At 33.4% G+C, this 18,843-nt stretch overlaps 1 protein-coding gene across 1 annotated transcript in view; it reads left to right on the forward strand.

Moving 5' to 3' along the window:
* Window positions 1–18,843, forward strand: part of LOC128155380 (vascular endothelial growth factor receptor 1-like) — a 38,089-nt gene that overhangs the window by 1,417 nt on the left and 17,829 nt on the right. Inside the window, exons 2-12 of the mRNA XM_052817070.1 lie at window positions 3,497–3,625; window positions 3,890–4,000; window positions 5,886–6,079; window positions 7,634–7,814; window positions 8,490–8,786; window positions 10,313–10,455; window positions 10,992–11,024; window positions 14,385–14,399; window positions 15,456–15,642; window positions 17,859–18,069; window positions 18,398–18,537. Of these exons, the coding sequence (XP_052673030.1) occupies window positions 3,497–3,625; window positions 3,890–4,000; window positions 5,886–6,079; window positions 7,634–7,814; window positions 8,490–8,786; window positions 10,313–10,455; window positions 10,992–11,024; window positions 14,385–14,399; window positions 15,456–15,642; window positions 17,859–18,069; window positions 18,398–18,537 (1,641 nt within the window). The remainder of the gene's footprint in view (window positions 1–3,496; window positions 3,626–3,889; window positions 4,001–5,885; window positions 6,080–7,633; window positions 7,815–8,489; window positions 8,787–10,312; window positions 10,456–10,991; window positions 11,025–14,384; window positions 14,400–15,455; window positions 15,643–17,858; window positions 18,070–18,397; window positions 18,538–18,843) is intronic.

An 18,843-nucleotide genomic window follows, 5' to 3' on the forward strand; every position in this document is an offset into this window, starting at 1 on the left:
CTGCCAGAAAGAATCAGTATGTTTTTATTGAGAAACACATGTGTTTTACGGAAGAGTTTGAAGCATTCCAGGCTCCACAGTCTGTATCTTCCCGCTGTATGTACGCTGTAGATTTGTGGCTTTTTGAGGCTTGTGTAACGATATTACAGTGCTATCAATCAAGCGCTGAATGAATTCCTTCTATTCAGCTGCCCTGATTTATGATATTTATAAACATAATGTATAAGTTGATTGTTAAATAGAGATAATCTGTAGTTATTTTCAGGAGATTTTTCACTTTATGAGTCTATAATAAGCACTCATGCTTTCTCCCTCACAAACCGTTCCTTTGAGTGTTGATATAATGTTTTGACAGAAGTTAAGTGTTTTAAGGTTTTCATCCAGAGCTAACCTCTAGATTCAAATATGTTGTCTACCAGAGACCGAGAGTTAAGTCATTAACTCTCGTGGATTGGATACTATTGAGAAGATTATTGCTAGGATTTTAGCTCACATTAAATGGCCGAGATCATGACCTAAAACATTACAGATAGACAATTATTGTAATTTACTGATCATCAACATTGTTTTCCTTTTCATTCTTGGTAGAATGAAAACTCCAAAAATGATGTAATTCTTTAAATGCAAAAAACCCAAAAATTTAGAATTGTGCTCTAGCATAAAAATAATTCATGCCAGTTTCCGTGCCCAGTCATATTAAATATTTATCAATAAAAAGAAACTCATGAAAGGATAATGATTATCAAATGCAGTCACGAAGACATGAAATTTATCATGAGGAAGCCTTTGAATTGAAAGTTAGATCCAGAACTCTTATCTGTGATTGTGCAAGACTAAAAATGTGGGCTTTTAAAATAAATCATAAAATCAATTTTTAACTGGGTTTTCCAAATTAAATGGTGAAAATGGCCGTTGAGCGGCAGCAAAAAGGGTACCCCTCTACCCCTCCTCCTAAAGTTTTTAAGATAGGAAGTTGTTGTTTTGCAGATCAATTGTCAATTGTGCATATATATTTTAGAGATGAGCATATTGGTTTTAAATTGGATTTTGTGTTTTAATGGTATAGAAAAAAATTCAAGCTGTTGAACTTAGTCATTTTTTTTGCATAATATTGCTTATACAGTTGTAGGGTAACCCCCCCCCCCCCCTTATTTGTAGGGATAACTCCTACAGTTTTCAAGATAGGACGTTTTGCAGATGAATTGTACATTTATCAGAGATGTCCATATAACTTGGATTTTGATTTTTCAATCAGGTTTTCCAAAAGAAAAAATTAGGTTATTGAGATGGTGAAAATGGCGGATGAATGATTGGGCAGTTGGCTGCCAAAAGGGTATCCCTATTGTATGGATAACTCCATACATATGATTTTAATAAAAAAATACAAGCTGTTAAACTTGGTCATTTTGAAGCAGAATATTGCATATAGGGTACCCCTATTGTACGGATACCGGTAACTCCTCCTACAGTTTTCAAGATAGGAAGTCACAGTTGTTTTGCAGATTAATTGTACATATATCAGAGATGTGCATGTTTCTTAATTGGATTTTGATCTTTGATAATTGGAAAAAAAATACCACCCTGTGATCTTAGTTATTTTTTGGCAAACATTGCATAATTATAGAGTACCCCATTTCTCTATGTAGATAATGTTTTATCAATTCAGTTTTGAGAGATGGATAATGGATACTATTCACACAAAAGAAAACAGGGTTTGCTGTCACATTGACAGGTTTTCTCTTGTTGATAATTTATGGGAAAAATATCACATGTTGAACATTGTTATTTTTTTTGGTAAAAAAATTGCATAAAAAGTACCCCATTTCTTTGGATAGGTAGTGTTTATCAATTCAGGGTTAACATGGATTATGGATAGACTTCACATAAAAAAAACCCTGGTTTGCTGTCATATATTGACAGCTTTTCTCTTGTTTTTGTATGTGATGAAACAATGTCAGTGCTAAGTGTAGTGAGAATGAAATGAATGTTTTTCTTCTTTTGACTTTATCAGCTAAGTCTTTCCACCTTTCAGATGAAATATCTTTTGTTTTTCTTCTTTTTTTCTAATTATCCCGAGATGACTTTTTTGTAAAGGTTTTCCAAACAATTTAAACTTTACGTAATTGGTCATAAAAAGTTATGGTACCAAATGACACGGTGTCTATAAACTCTTAGAACTTAAATCTAACAACGAAGTTATTAGGTAACTGACCGTGGACGAATACTTTTTCTCACAATTGTTAAGTAGTTAACACATTAATAACTCTCTTTAAGAAGGCTGATGAAAATTAAGTACTATGTGTGTAATTTTCACTGTTTATGGATGAAATGCAAACCTTTCACCAATTAAGTTTTCACTTTTGAAGATGGCAAACGATAGTAATTCACAATTGAAGATCATTTTTTAAAAGAAAGCAAATGACTAAGATTAAGTCGACAGACTTTTTGTTTATTTTTATAGTATTATAGTTTCTATTATATAGGTAATATGCATATAGAACAGAACAGTGCATTTGTTTCTAATATAGGGCCTAGAACAAATAAGTATGAAATTTTTACAATTATAAGAGAAAGATATGCCAATATAATTAATGGTATAACAATTATTAAAGTACTGGTATATGATTCTTAAAGTATTTTTCTGTTGTTATAGTTTAATGACATTACTGGTACATTATGAGCATATAGTTGCAAAACTCTAGCTCTGTGGGAAAATCAAAATTTACAGTCTGTCAACCTACCGTAAATTTATCCTTCAGCTACACTGCTGTCTGTATCTGGCATGGAGCTGAAAGGGAAAGGGGGAGATATATTATTTTTAAAACAATTTTAAAGGGAGTTGGAGTCCTTTGCTTTTCTATGTAGTATCCCCATTTTTGGGTTCACTCACTGTGATTGAATTTCCCAAGGGACAGGACCATATGATTGTTTTTCTTGCATGCAGACCAATTTGTGAAAAATGAACAGAAGCACTTTGTATTTCCTTGGTAAAAACCCCAGGCCCATAATGGCTGTTTAGATGGGTCATACATAATGCCATAGTCAGTTTAAGTTTCCAAAAACATGGAAAAGAACTTACTGGGTAATAATCCATTTTCCAGTTGAACCTGTCTTGGGGTTTTCTAATAATAAATATTCCTGTGATCGGAATGAAAAAAGGATAGTGCACATGCATCAGGCACATGTACTGGCATTCAGATAATTTTATGTCAGCTTGTTACGTTGTAGATATTGCTAATTTTTTCCACATCGTAGTATTTTATCTCTTTTCATTTTTGGATATTTGGGTCCAAATACAATTGTTTTTTATATGTGTTTTCATCATTTAACCATTTTTTCTCAGGAGAATACATGTATTAGGATGATATCTAACATCTTAATTGTCCATTTCTTTACTTATCTGTAAATCAATCAAACAATATGCTACATGTATTGGCATAGCATTGGATGATGGAAGAAAAAACCAATCACCATTGATATTTTATTTTTTGTCTAGTTGTTGTAGAGGAGACAGACTGTTTAAAACGGCCATGTCGCAATGGTGGCTCTTGTGACGACATCGCCGGTGACGGTAACTTTACCTGTGGGTGCCTCCCTCAGTGGAGTGGTCACTTCTGTGAACTAGGTTAGTACATGTACTACTAGTATTTTCTACTTCTTCGTAGAACTTATAGAAGCATTGTATTAACAAAGGTTTTTTTTAGAGCCCTTGATTAAGTAAATGACATGTTTGATATACCTAATATGCCTCTCTGGTTCTTTGCATTGTCCACGTTTTCTTATATATCAGCTTTTTGTAGTTAAATAAAAGAGTACTAATATGCTGTCAATAAATTTCTTCAGAGTACAGGTGATGTATGAAGCCATTTTGTTGTTTCTCTGTTTATAGACACCAATGAGTGCCTGAATCCTCCGTGTGAACATGGTGGGACCTGCACCAACTCCCACGGTGGGTACTTCTGCGCCTGTACCGAGATCTGGACCGGAAAAAACTGTGAAGGTGAGTCAGAGGGTGCATTTACCTGGGGATGAAATAATTCAGTTAATCACGGGGGTATAGCAAAGAGATGGAACGAATATTGGCTAGATCTGGTAGACTTTTAAAAATGGTTTCAGACATTGTGTTGAAAATATGAAATTCATACCATACCATAGTATACCCGTACATGTACAATGATAGTGATATATAAGCAGTATACCATGTACACTGAGCATACTGAAGGCATGGGAAGTTAATAAACAACAGGGCTGATAGACTTTGTTTTTGCAGGGTAGGCCCCACTTTTCAAGAGTGTTCAATAAGTGAATTTTTGAAGGCTGCGAGTCTATATATAATGAAGGGTTTCACAATTAGGTGAACCCTGCAGCTTTGGTTTGCTGTTTTGTTTTGTTAAGTACAGGCTGTCTAACCAACAATGTGCCAAGAAAACAATACATATTGCTTTTGCTACATGTACCTCAATGTTTTTGTCTACATGAAGCCTGGCTCCAGAAAATAACGATCATGCTAATTAATTTCCCCCACTTCAAGGTGCTCAAGATTTCCTTCATCAATCCTGTACTATTTTGTTTATGATTTGATGCACGTTGTTTACATCCTGCACCAACAAAACTGCACCATAGGGTTTGAGAATACTTGATTCATTGCCTGCACCTTCAGACATGATGATGAAATTAACAGGTCCTGTCTTCACTGATAGACTACACATGACGATGGAATTAACTTTTCAGAGCTTTGAGATTGATATGTCGGTATTACCGGTATGTGCAGTAATATGCAATCTTTAGCTCACTATAGCTGGTGCATGATCCCATCAGCTTCAAAGGCGATTTCTGTCTGTGATCAATGTTACCATATTGAACTCTCTAGCAAGAGATTTCTTTTCTTTTAAATTCAAATTTTAATTACCAAAAGAAATGTTATAGTTGATCTTTTGGCAAAGTGTCATAATTTCTTTGAAAAACAATTCTTCAAAAAACAAATCTTAAGGATATGATTAAATCTTCCCCAGAGTCCATACCCCCTTGAATTTTTCTCTTGTTGAGACTCGGGGTAAATAGATCTGATTGATTCACCAGAGGTACTACAAATAAACAAGATGGATCTAAGTTCTCTTGGCCTGTTGATTTTAGATGAATGATCAGACACCATTAGAGATTTAGCTCTCAGCATCCTAAATGATAATGTTGAAGCTAATTTCTGTTTTGTAGCATCAATAGTTCAATTTCTATTACCTGTATATCCCATTTAATCTTCTTAAACAAACCTTTCCTACTTTGATATAGATTAAATTAACCTTTAAGTTTGTGCCCTAATGTTTTTTTGATGGGCAAATTCTTCTATCTGAACAAAAATTCAGTTTTAAAAAATTATTAAATTTAAACTTTGTATTTTATCAAAGTCCTGACTGCACACAGCTTTTTACCTTGTGAAGCCTTTGATGGACAGCTATCAGGCATTGTTATAAGGTTATCACAATAAAATAATAAATTGTTAGATATTTATCCAGATAAGAAATGCAAGTTGATTGAGACAGGCAATACAGTTGGATGTGTATATGAAAGTATTTCAGTAATGATCTTCTAACCTATGACAAGTTCACAAGATTTATCTATGTTATAGGAATGATATATATACCCCTTGCACTATCTCTATAGTACATGGATATTACCAAAGACTAAATTTTCAATTCAAACCAAAATATTGCATGTACAATTCCATTGCTCCAGAGAAATTGCAAACTTTGTTTCTAAAATGAATTGGATATAATAATAAAGAATAAGTAACTCTTTTATGATGTACCTAAGCAGTAATATTAATGACAATTGTTAGAAGATAAAACCTACTAGCAATGTTTTAGCTAATCAGTTTTTGTTTTTCACAGAATTTAAAAGAGTGACCATTGTTGACCCGAAGCCAACCATGGAGATTTACCCAGAGAGAGAGAGGGTGGATTCTGAGAATGGCTCAATATACACCAGTTCTGGCGATATCGTGCTGAACAGCGGCGAGAACTTCACCATCGAGTGCTTTGGGGACTATCCTATTAAACTCATCTTCAAAAGTGATCGAGTTGCTGTGAGTAAAAATAATGAGGATAATTACTATGATGATGATTGCGAAATAATGATATTTCATTATTAAAAGCTCGTGTTCTTTATATATACAGGATTTTTTTTTAGCTATATATACATTATGCAGGATTTTTTTTAAAGCAGTCTTTCACTTATATATTGGAAGCTGTATTGGGGAAGAGAAGGATTTTTAACTCTTAGTCACCAAATAATTGCATGGCATTTTTATGTACTGTTGGACCAGTGACACAAAATTGCTTTTAGTTCTTAATGTAATATTGGTTCAAATATTGATGATGATCTGACTGATATGACTTCATTATACAGTGTACAATCACCATTAATTATTTGGATGGTACTGTCCTGGCTAGCTCCTCGTCAGTGACCAGTAAACAGGAGCGTTATCTATACTGAAGTTACCACTGACAACTTTTCCTACAGTAGACAGTCACCTTCCCTATGGGGGGGGGGGGGGGGGGGGGGTGAGACTAGAGCCTTCCTGTGTCACAGAAACTCACCCCCAGCTTCTGTACATTTGTAGCTAGGTCAAAATTCCTCTTTGTTTAATTGCTGCTAGTGTCAAAGGTCAAAGTTAAAGCCTTTTATATATATTAACTGTTCTCAATTCGTCATAAAGAATGAAAATTATTACATATTTGTCTAGCAACAGTCTTTATAGCATGAAACTTGTTTTATTTTTGAATTCACGAGCAAATGATAGTCATTTTCGATACTATGTACCAGTAAGACAATAAGACTTCATCAGAGCTATGGCATTCTGTGGTTATCTGTAGTGTGACGAGAATCACGACGTATTACACCCTCACGACTTCCTGTCCTCTGGCTGGGGTTTCAGATCGAGTTCATTTTATAAGAGTTGATCTCTCACTAGTCCCCATTCTGAGTTTCCTCTCATAAAGGACACAAGAAGATGTCAAATACTTACAAAATTTAAAGCCATAAGTAGGATAGTTATAACTCATACATACAAGAATTTTTCAAGAAGACAAAATCAAATTAGATGTAAATTTATTGTTTCTATGAGGAGGTAGCCTTTTCTCTATCTCATATGAGAAGTAATACTTTTTTATTTAATGGACTAGAGACAATATAAGCTCTGTCTTAAAGATTTGGTGGCTTTTCTGATAGTGATTGATAATCCATTATGACAGTTCATGAACATAAAGTCAAACTTCATTATCTTGAACTAGATGGGACTGTTTAAAAACTTTGAGATAGCTGAGTATTCGAGATATTGAGGGTAAAATACTTTTAAAAATAAAGGGTTGGGACTTACAAATCACTTCAACATATCCATTGTATTTGTTTGAGATATCGAAGTTCAACTTTTACAGTACATATACAAGCATTGGGGATTTGATATCACGTCTTTGGAATACTGTAGATACCAGTACTTCTTTCTAACACGTTCAGATATCTTGTCCTTTAATAGGAGAGATATTTGATGGCCTATATCATTGAATCAGATGTGTTTGAAAACATGCAGAAATTATTTTGCTTTGTTTCTATCTCAAGGCAAATAGAACTTATGTTACAGGAGGCTCCAGACTATTTGGGAATGGATATAATTCGTCGTCCCATCGCAAATATGTCACAAAATGCACGAGCATTTGGAGTGATTTACCTGATCAGCAACCCGACATACAAGTACACGGGGGAATATGTGTGCCAGTACACCGAAAACAGTCTTCATACCAGCAAATACATCTACATCAGAGGTAAGCACACAGCACTGGTTATATACAGCCCCAGTCATCCAGCACACAGCACTGGTTCAGCCCCAGTCATCCAGCACACAGCACTGGTTCAGCCCCAGTCATCCAGCACACAGCACTGGTTATACACAGCCCCAGTCATCCAGCACACAGCACTGGTTCAGCCCCAGTCATCCAGCACACAGCACTGGTTATACACAGCCCCAGTCATCCAGCACACAGCACTGGTTATACACAGCCCCAGTCATCCAGCACACAGCACTGGTTATTTACTGCCCCAGTCATCCAGCACACAGCACTGGTTATTTACAGCCCCAGTCTTCCAGCACACAGCACTGGTTATACACAGCCCCAGTCATCCAGCACACAGCACTGCTTACCTTATATACAGCCCCAGTCATCCAGCACACAGCACTGGTTAGCCCCAGTCATCCAGCACACAGCACTGGTTATACACAGCCCCAGTCATCCAGCACTGGTTATACACAGCCCCAGTCATCCACACCCTCAAAGGCTGAATTTAAAATAAACCTGTTATTCAAAACAGTAAATAGCCTCAAGACTAGCTCACTTATGCTCTCAGTCTCAGAAGTTGAAATGAAAGGGAAATAATGCATATTCAAGAACTCATGTCAGTTTTAAGGGGACATTAATAATACAGTCATGTATATGTTTCAGATGAGGACAATTTGTTTCTGGAAAAAAATAAGTACCCAGGCGTTCCAATATTCAAGAACTCTTATCTGTTTGAACCTTTGATTTTACCGTGCCATGTTTCTGACCCCGAGGCTGACGTCAAGCTCCTGACCAATTGGGGGACGGAGGTACAACTACCAGACTCGCCCATAACCTACGACCCCAAGACTGGATTTCTAATTGAGTTCCCCAGTTATAGCTTTGTTGGGCCATTTCGATGTGCAGCCAGTGTTAACAATGGAATGATGCAGACAATATCGTATTATGTGACTTTCAATGGTATGTTATACATGTATATATAATGAATTCAATATTAATTATCAAAAACACATAAGAACAAATATTGTTTAAAAAATCATGTGAGATTTATCAATGAATTTTTGTTGTTGTTCAAAATTCATTTTGAAAGAGATCTGCCAATTTGGCAGATCTCTTTCAAAATGAATTTTGAACAACAACAAAAATTTACTTTGAAAGTAAAAAAAAATCATACTTATACTTATTATCATACTTATCATACTTATTTATTCACTAGAATCTTTTATATAAATTGCATTATGGACAGGAATAACTCTGAAATTGTCTTTGCAATTAGTTAATTAGTTTGACAATACATTGATGATACCATTTTCATATCAAAGGGTTTTTAGTTCCAAAACAGATCATTTAGGGTGATCGACTTTAGTTTTAAATGCGCATGTTTTTGCATAACCTAGTAAAATACATTTTATTTAGACCTTAATTTTTACCAAATTGTTTTGGTACCCTTTATAACATTGAATACAATAAACAAATAACAGATGAAAACATTTAGATTTAAAAAAAAACAATTTAAACAATTTTTCAGTTGTTCTGTGGGCCAGCTTTGCCATTGTGCTTTTATGAAGCTATGATAAAATGAGCTTTGTATGGGTACTTTATAAGAAATAGCATTAAAGTAAAAGTAAAAAGCGTTCACTTTGGAAGACTTACAAACAGAATTATGCTATCTTTAAGATTATTTTTTATTAAATTTTGAATGAATCCATTGAACTAATCTACATTAATTTTGTAATACTCAAAATATAGAGCAAAATTTGGTGCATTTTGATATCTTGAGATGTCCCCAATTTTAAACCAGACTACATTTCACACAATTTGAGAAAAATCACTATTGTAGTATTTTTTATTTAAAATTTGCTTCAAAATTTGGAAAATGATAATTTCCTATATATTCCTTTAGTAAATGTACCTGTATTTTGAGATGGTCCCTAAAAAGAACCAGATGGTAGATTTTTTAAAATTTAGCAAACGTACTGAAGTTTGTGTATATTACATATGGTTATTTATAAAATAAAGAGTTTTGGTATATAGTTTTTATGCAAAATATAAAAACACTTGGTCTCTTCAGAATGTATTGCATTAATTGTAACATCATAGCAGTGTACTACATGTGAATGATATATTCCTCATATTGTACCTCTTTGAACATGTCTTTGAATTTAAAGATTTTTTTTTCTTTTTTTACTTTTAAATAATCATATTTGACAAAAAGATAAGGATTTTTGTAGTTTTGAATACTGTAGATTCCTTATTTTATATGAGTACTTAATTACGAGGTTTTACCTGTTTGCATCAAATTGCAAGAATGTAAAATCGCGAACACTGATTTGTTTGAAAAATAAAAGCAAGATTTTAAATTCAACGAGGTATACTTCTTGCAATTTTGTGTGGATATTATTTCCTCGTGTTTAATTAGGATTTTACAATACGTACATTTAAAGTGACAGATGCCTTGGTATAATTATTTAGTCTGATTTCTTCAGTGGAATACAAGCCAAGCCCCACCCTCCTGCCCCTGGGTGACCTGGAGATTGTTCTGGGTGAGGATTTTGAGCTGCGATGCCAGGTGACGGTTCCTTTAAGTGTCCAAAGCGTCTCAATACAATGGATGTACTCATCCAATGAGGTAATGTTAAATGTTGTTGCATCAATGTCACACATGATTTGAAATATGGATGTATATAGAGCCACACATAATTAAAGTGGTATGGGACCCCTCCATATTGTGATGTCCTTCTGATCAAAATGATAAAATCAAGTATAATTTCATATATTTTTATCATAATTTTTCCTAAATTGTCACCTAACATCTTACGGCAGAGTGTTAGCTACGAATCTGTAGGTCACGAGTTCGAATCAAGCTGAGACTTTTATAATTTCATTTTTTAAAATGATTTAAAAAACATTTTTTTTGGTCAAATATTGTAAAACTTGAAAATTTTAAAATGAGGAATTTGGAACATAATATATTTTTATGCACATTTATATCAACAGGTGTCCAATATCACCTTAATGATTAATCATTATTTGCTGACTCCACAGAATGTCAACTTTTTCCTTATTGTTTAGCCTTATGAATTTATAAATATGTCTTCAAGGATAAATTCTGTCTATACATTTTCGAGTTCATTCCACAACTGTATACAAATGTATTCCTTTTAGAACAATGTCAGTCTACCTATATCAGCTCTAATGGTAAGACATGCATGCTAATAATACTTGGTATATTCTGTACACTTGCTAGGTGTTGGATGTAAACTGTAAAATCATTGGTTTTATATGGGGAGAGATATTCAGTGTATGAGGTTTAGAATATTTTCACAAATTGATGCCTTTATCTTTTATCTGTTTGATAATTCAATGCTTTATAAACAACTTAGATAAAGTGTTTTTTTTTTTATATGTGAAAATTATTTTAAAAGTGGACCTCCATGAAAACAAATGGTTTTACTTAACAAATGCACAATGTGTGGGTTAATTTTTGCATTGTTTCATTTTATTGTGTCATCTCATAGACATTCTTTATCATCTTTAGTCAAGTAAAACACTGTGCATCCATAGGAAATTGCACATTGCTAAATCAAAGTTGATGAATCAAATTTATTTAAAATTTACTGCTGCAATAAGCTGACTGACAGATTGAGCTAGTGCATTATTAGCAGAGCTTAGTTATGATCATAAGTGACTCATCAAAGTTTGCTGCACCTGCCAAATACGATACAGCTTAAAAGTTTAAACTTAAGGTTTATCCTAGGAAACCTTCAATTCCAATTATTGTCAGACCATCTCTATATTTACTATATGAAGGTTTAAGAAAAGACTGCTTTGGAGTGGATAGCTTGAAGTGTTCATCAACTGGAGACAAGACTTTTGATTTAGACTGTAGTCCTATCTACTCATACACAGGCTGTGTTTCTTTGTTCATCTCCAGTCCTTTTCTTTTCATCAACCACAGGCTGTTTTTATTCATTTAATGCAATCAAATATAGTCATTAAATAAATATGGTCTTATTAGTCAACCTCAAGCGTTTTTATTTTATCAACACTTTAAAAGAGGGAAAGGATAATATGTGGTATTAAGCAGATCGCCCCCAAAATTAAAGTTCTCTAACAAGATTTAAAAAACAGACTGAAGTTAGTTGAAATCATATTGACAGTAACGTGACGTCATAATGTAGAAATGACAATTGTCTTATTTTAATGAATTAATGTTTTTGAGCAAACAAGTGCATGCTTGCTCTAGTACATACCACATACCAGCGAGTATATGTAAAAATTGTACTTGAGCAGACCTGCAATCTATTCTTTCAAAGGCAAAATATAATGGGAAATTGGCTTTATTTTCATTTGTTTACAAAATTGCAGGAATTTGCCCATTTAGGTGATGTCATAGATACACAGCTAATGGACAATGCTGACTAACATAAAGATTAATATAACAGACATCCTATGAAATATAATGTTTTATGAAGATTTGATTTTTATCATTAATCAACATTTAAAAATTGGTTAAAATTAGGGGAAGATATATGACCATATCAAATATATAGTCTTTTGCTAATCAATTGTACCAGTAGGCTATTTGTTCATCAACTGCAGGGTGTTTGTTCATCAACTACAGGCTATTTGTTCATCAACTGCAGGCTATTTGTTCATCAACTGCAGGGTGTTTGTTCATCAACTACAGGCTATTTGTTCATCAACTGCAGGCTATTGTTCATTAACTGCAGGCTATTTGTTAAAAACTACAGGCTATTTGTTTAAAACTGCAGGCTATAATATGTTCATTAACTGCAGGCTATTTGTTTATCAACTACAGGCTATTCGTTCATCAACTGCAGGTTTTTTGTTCATCAACTACAGGCTATTTGTTTATTAACTCAGGCTTTTTTGTTCATCAACTTCAGGCTATTTGTTCTACAACTGCTATCTATTTGTTTATCAACCGCAGGCTATTGTTCTACAACTGCAGGCTATTTGTTCATCAACTGCAACTGCAGGCTATTTGTTCAACTGCAGGCTATTTGTTCATCAACTGCAGGCTATTTGTTGCAGGCTATTTGTTTATCAACTACAGACTATTTGTTCATCAACTGCAGGCTATTTGTTGCAGGCTATTTGTTCATCAACTGCAGGCTATTTGTTCATCAACTGCAGGCATTTGTTAACCTTCTGTGGGCTATTTGTTGTTCATCTATTTAAGGCATTTCTGTTCATCAACTGCAGGCATTGTTAACAATAGTATAGTGTTGTTGTTTCACTGTTGTCATGTGAAGCTTATATTGTACTCACATTTTTATGTTCTTAATAGTTATAAAAATACTAAATTGAAAAGTATCAGTAATTACAAAATTCAGTAATAGTTTTAAACTGCATGTTTAGTATGAATTTTCAGTAGAAAAGAATTATTGTTAAAAGTAATGTGCATGATGAATACAAATTTTCAGTTTAATAAGAACAGAATGGCAACTTATACAATAACTTGATATTAAAGGGGCATGGTCACATTTTTGTTCAAAAATTATTTTTCCGATTTTAATGTTCACAATGCTTCAGTAAGGCAGTTTTAATAGCAAACAAAAATCGTTGAGTTAATTATAAGCGAGTTACAGAGCTTACAATTCTTTGCAATGTAAACAAAGCTTTTGTTTACATTTTGAATGCCAAAGTGAAAGTTCAAATTTTAGATCTGAAATGAATGTGTTAAACGTAAGGAACTGTTTATTTATGCTTAAAATGAATAAGAAGATTGACAAATCCGCTAAAAAAAAGATGTTTTACAGGTATTTTAAACCCATGTAAACAAAAACAGGGCATGAGCCTTGTTTACATTGACAAAGAAATTTGAGCTCTGTATCTTGCTCATAACTTATCTACTGACTCTCAAATTTCATTTGATCATTAAAAATCAATTCCTTAAGCATTGTAAATAATAAAAACAGAAAAATGAATTTGAACAAAATGTGACCATATCTCTTCAAAGGGGTATGATCATGATTTTTGTCAAATTCTATTTTTATGTTTTTACTATTTACAACGCTTTAGAAATGCATTTCTAATGATCAAATAAAATTTGAGAGTCATTTGTAGAATTATAAGCAAGATAGAGAGCTCACAATTCTTTACCATGTAAACAAGGCTCGTGCCTTGTTTTTGTTTACATAGGATAATATACCAGTAAAAAATCTTTTTCCAGCCTATTTTTCTATTTTTTTATTTATCTTAAGCAAATTTAAGATAAACAGTTCCTAATGTTAAACACATTTGATTTAGATTTAAAACTGAAATTTTTACTTTAACGTTCAAAATGTAAACAAACGCTTGTTTACATTGCAAAGAATTTCAAGCTCTGTAACTCGATTATAACTCAACAAATGACACTCAAATTTCAGTTGCCTATTAAAAATGACTTTCTGAAACATTGTAAATATTGAAATCGGAAAAATAATTTTTGACCAAAATCGTGACCATGCCCCTTTAATTATTGCTTGATTTTGTTGTAGACATGACTTAGGTGATTAGAAGTTTATGATTATGTACCGATTTTGTTTTCAGATAGCTCCTGGTCAGGTGGGCGAGTTATTTTTGTTTTCTGTCGTTGCTTACAGTGTGAATCTTTTTCATAATAAGCCTGTTTTTTTTCCAGGCATTTGACTGCATTTTGTTGCCTGAATCATTTAATTACTAATTAAAAATTATACAGCTCAATATTTTTAACTATTCAAGCATTGAGCATTCTATTAAACTTTGGAAAGCTCTGTGGTTGCAGGTTTTGTGAGAATCAAGAGAATGAACTGATTTTTCATGCTGCTTTTCTCTTGTTTTCTTTCTTAATTGTTTGAAGGAAATATTTAACATGTATGAATGCTAAAGGAGTAAATGACTATTTGGTCAATCTTTGTAGACTTTTAAAACTAAGGTATAAGTAAGAAGGAAGTAAAAATTGGAAGAGTCGTGTTATGGGAAAATAAAATTATTTTGGATCTAAAAGTTCAAAAATGATATAAATCTCATCGCCTCTTAACAATTTCATCAACTTTACAAGTCAAAATAACCTAAATGATATAGAGAATAAGAAATGTCCATACTGAAGCTTGTTCACACGTTATTTCAAGTAAATATTGACTCTTAAATGTTTTCCTTGGAAAATCTTTTGAGATTTTCTTTCATAAGGTTTGAACAGTAACTGGAAACAGTAATTGCATGACTGTCATTTCTGTCATATTGAAGGAAAAAAACCCTGTTGACTTAAAATTAAGTAGGCTGGATTGTTATCGCCATTTTTAGGCTATAATTACCTCCTTTAGATGAAGATCTCTGTAAAAGGTTTTAAGAAAATACTAAAATTCTAAAGCTTCTATGTTTGGATGTTTCTTTACTATATAATAGTTTATGGTCAAAAATATGCTATTTAACAGTTTAAATCAAATGTGATGGTTAATTTGTTGACAATTGCCAAATTTCTATGTAACATTATTATTTTATATAAATATAAACTTCTGGGGCAAAAATGTTTGTTATTTTGTGAAATACTGTAAAATCATGAACTTTGAAATTTGAAATCCACCCATTTTTATGTTTAATGTGATACATTTCACAGATTGTGGTACTTGGCTTGTGTTACAGAGATCTGACAGAGTACGATTCACAAGGCCAGTAGAGGATACCAGCATGGCCAGTGATAAGTCAAAGACCTACTTCTCAAACCTGACGGTGATGAACGGAATGAAGATGGACCAGGGTCGCTACACATGTAACGTGACCACCGGCAGAAGTCAAAGCACAGCGGTATCCAAGAACGTTATACTAGTAGGTCAGTACCTCCACATCAAGCTATGTTACTAACCACCACTGAACCCACCTCCTTCAAATCCATGAGGCCACATTGCATTGCAGTTGTGTATCATTGGACAGTCAGTCCGACAGTGGACTTCATTTTATTGCCCACAATCTGGACTTTTTCAAACTTGTACACTGCTTGACAAAGAAAAATGGACCAATCCTTTTATTTTTCTGGCTAAAATGTTGAATGTTGACAAGTGAAGCCATTTTGAAGCATATTGAAGTTCAATATTGTCTTAAGAATCCTTGAAAGCACATTGGTTGATTGTCACTGAATTTGATAGTTACCAATACATGTATTCCTGAACAATCACTGGACTGGCCATGAAGAATTTTAACTCAAGATTTTCAGTGTTAAAGATACCTAAGTATCTAACAAGGTTACTATTTGTCCGTCTATATTTTCATAAATTATGTATCCAAACTGTCTGTAGTATTTTTGGTTGGCCAGAAGACCTATATCTTTTTATTTAAAACAAGAGTTATCTTTCTTTTACAAGAAAAAACTGTAGATTCCTTAGTAAATGCAAGGAATTAATATTTGTGTCAATTGGTGAAAAGCAACCCTTGCAGATTTTAAAATTTTGATTTTATTTTCAAGACAGTTTTGAAAACTAATAAAAAAATCTAAACAATCTAAATAATTGGTGCTTGCCATTTTATATTCTAGCAATTTGACACAAAATCTCAATATTAACAATATATATTTGTCTTTTTGATGTAATTGTGAGACAGTTGGTAAAAGGTTATGATTTTGTTTTCAGAGAATGAGTCAGGTGGGCGAGTTATTTTTGTGTTCTGTTGTTGCTAAAAGTGTGATTAATCTTTTAAGCTCTTTTTTTCCTCAGGTATTTGGTTGTATTTTGTTGTCTGTATCATTTAATAAATTACTAATTATACCCCTGCAAACAAATTTTAGGGGGGTATATTGGTTTCACCCTGTCCGTCTATCTGTCTGTAGACAAAATTTTGTCCCCCTTTTTAGAATTTTTACTACTGCTTGGAATAGTCTTGAAATTTTTACATATACTGAACACCATCTAAAGATGCGCACCTGCAATTTTTATAGAGATCAGACGAAATTTAATGATTTTATTTTATTACAGTTTTCATATCCTTATTTTATAAATTGTATACTATTGTTAAAAAGTAAGGGAGTAATCCTTACAGATTTGATAAATAAATTAATAGTAAACAAGATAAAGGTATATTCATATAAATATAGGATCTCTCATGATTTGCGATGGTATATGATTTTTATCCAACGAGTTGTGTGTTTTCTATCCCCGAGCCTTGGCGAGGGGATAGAAAACACACAACGAGTTGGATAAAAATCATATCCCATCGCAAATCATGAGAGATTCTTTTTATCACATGTTTTACCAAGTATTTTGTTAATCCCAACTTTTTCTGTAAAAATTGTAATTGTGAGCCGCACAACACATTATTTACAACACGTCAACAACGTTACGCATGGAAAAAAAGTTCCTTCAAGTTTAACAAACAGACATTCATTTTCGAACATTTTTTTATGAATTCATGACAAATAACTGAATCAACATTAAATGTTTCAAATTTATATCTCAACACCCCTCAACTGAATTAATTATTTACTTTTTCATTCTACGTCAATCAACCATCTAAACCTACGTAATGATTAACTATGACGTCATGTGGCGTAAGAACACACAGAGGAATATCAAAAATTTATCCCATGAGTGATATCCACCGTATATTGAGATAAACATGTGATAAATATAAGTACGTTCAGATGGAGGTTTTCGTCTTTATTTCTAGCAACATTTATTGTTTATATTATTAAGTATTATGTCAACTCACAATGCAAAGTTTTTTATCTGTCTGAATACTGGTAGCATTCTTTTGACAATGTAAAACTTTAACCAATAGATTTCAATACCAACCAATGGATGTTAAATGGTGGCATTGTGGATCTACGGGGGTGGAAATCTCTAACTAAATGTCCTCTTAGTCCAAGAATTTATATTATTTTGATTAAACTTTTATTTATTTACAACCTTATTAGTCATATATTTTATTTTTTATTTATTACTTTTTAATTAAAAACTCATCTACTACCCTCCTATTGGCTTTTTTTTAACCTCAAACTTCCCAAATCAAACTCTGATTTAGTTTGATGTTTAAACTATATACATTTGATCTTCACAGGTGATGGCCTTTTGGAAATACAACAGTGTAAAAAAGGACAGGAGATTGCTGATTTCCGTGGAAACTGGACTGTCATCACACAGGAGCAACAGATAGGGGTACAGATCTCATGTCTTATCAAGTCCATGCCTTACCCCAAGGTCACATGGTACTTCAAGGGTGAAGAACTTAACTTTAAAAACAGCACTGTGAGCCAGCGCTACAATCCGACGTAAGTAGTCTAATTAACTGCGGAGAGGCAAAAACAATGTACATTATTCAATCCCTTAAAGTACAATAATGGCTGAAACTAATCACTAATGTATACAATCAGTAAAAAACAATAATTATACACAATCATTTGAGTACTACCTCTTACCTTTGAAAGTGTGTAATATATATATGTGTATGTAAGTGTGTGTGTCAGCATGGCTGAATGTCACGTTACCATCTGCTGAATTGATGGATGCTGACAAATTATGCACCCAGAAAAAAATGGGAAATTTTCAGGCTTAAAAATATGTACACAACTTTGTCATGTTGTAATGTTGATGTTGCAGTATGCTGAACACGACTAGAACCTTGACCAATATCTCTCTATCAATCATGTTGCCAGGGAAGGAACAGGTTGGCCTGTACGAGATCATAGTGGAGGCAGGGACAAAGAGAGAGTACGCCCACTTTCAGCTGGTGTATCAGTGTGAGTAGAGGCCCCAGAGAGGGGCACCTTACAGCTAGACCTATGGATAAGTTATATATTGTTGTATATGTGTATATAGGCCTCAGAAAGGGGCATCTTACAGCTAGACCTATGAATAATTATGTATTGTATAAGTAAGGGTATAGGCCTCAGGAAGGGACAACTAAAAGCTAGACCTATGACTAAGTTGTGCGTTGTTGTATAAGTTTGAGTATAGGCCTCAGGGAGGGGCAGATAGACCTATGATTAAGTTATGTATTGATGAATAAGTGTGAGTATAGGCCTCAGGGAGAGTCACCTTACAGC

This window comes from Crassostrea angulata, chromosome 7 (assembly GCF_025612915.1).
Source record: "Crassostrea angulata isolate pt1a10 chromosome 7, ASM2561291v2, whole genome shotgun sequence".
NCBI classification, from domain to species: Eukaryota; Metazoa; Mollusca; class Bivalvia; order Ostreida; family Ostreidae; genus Magallana; species Magallana angulata.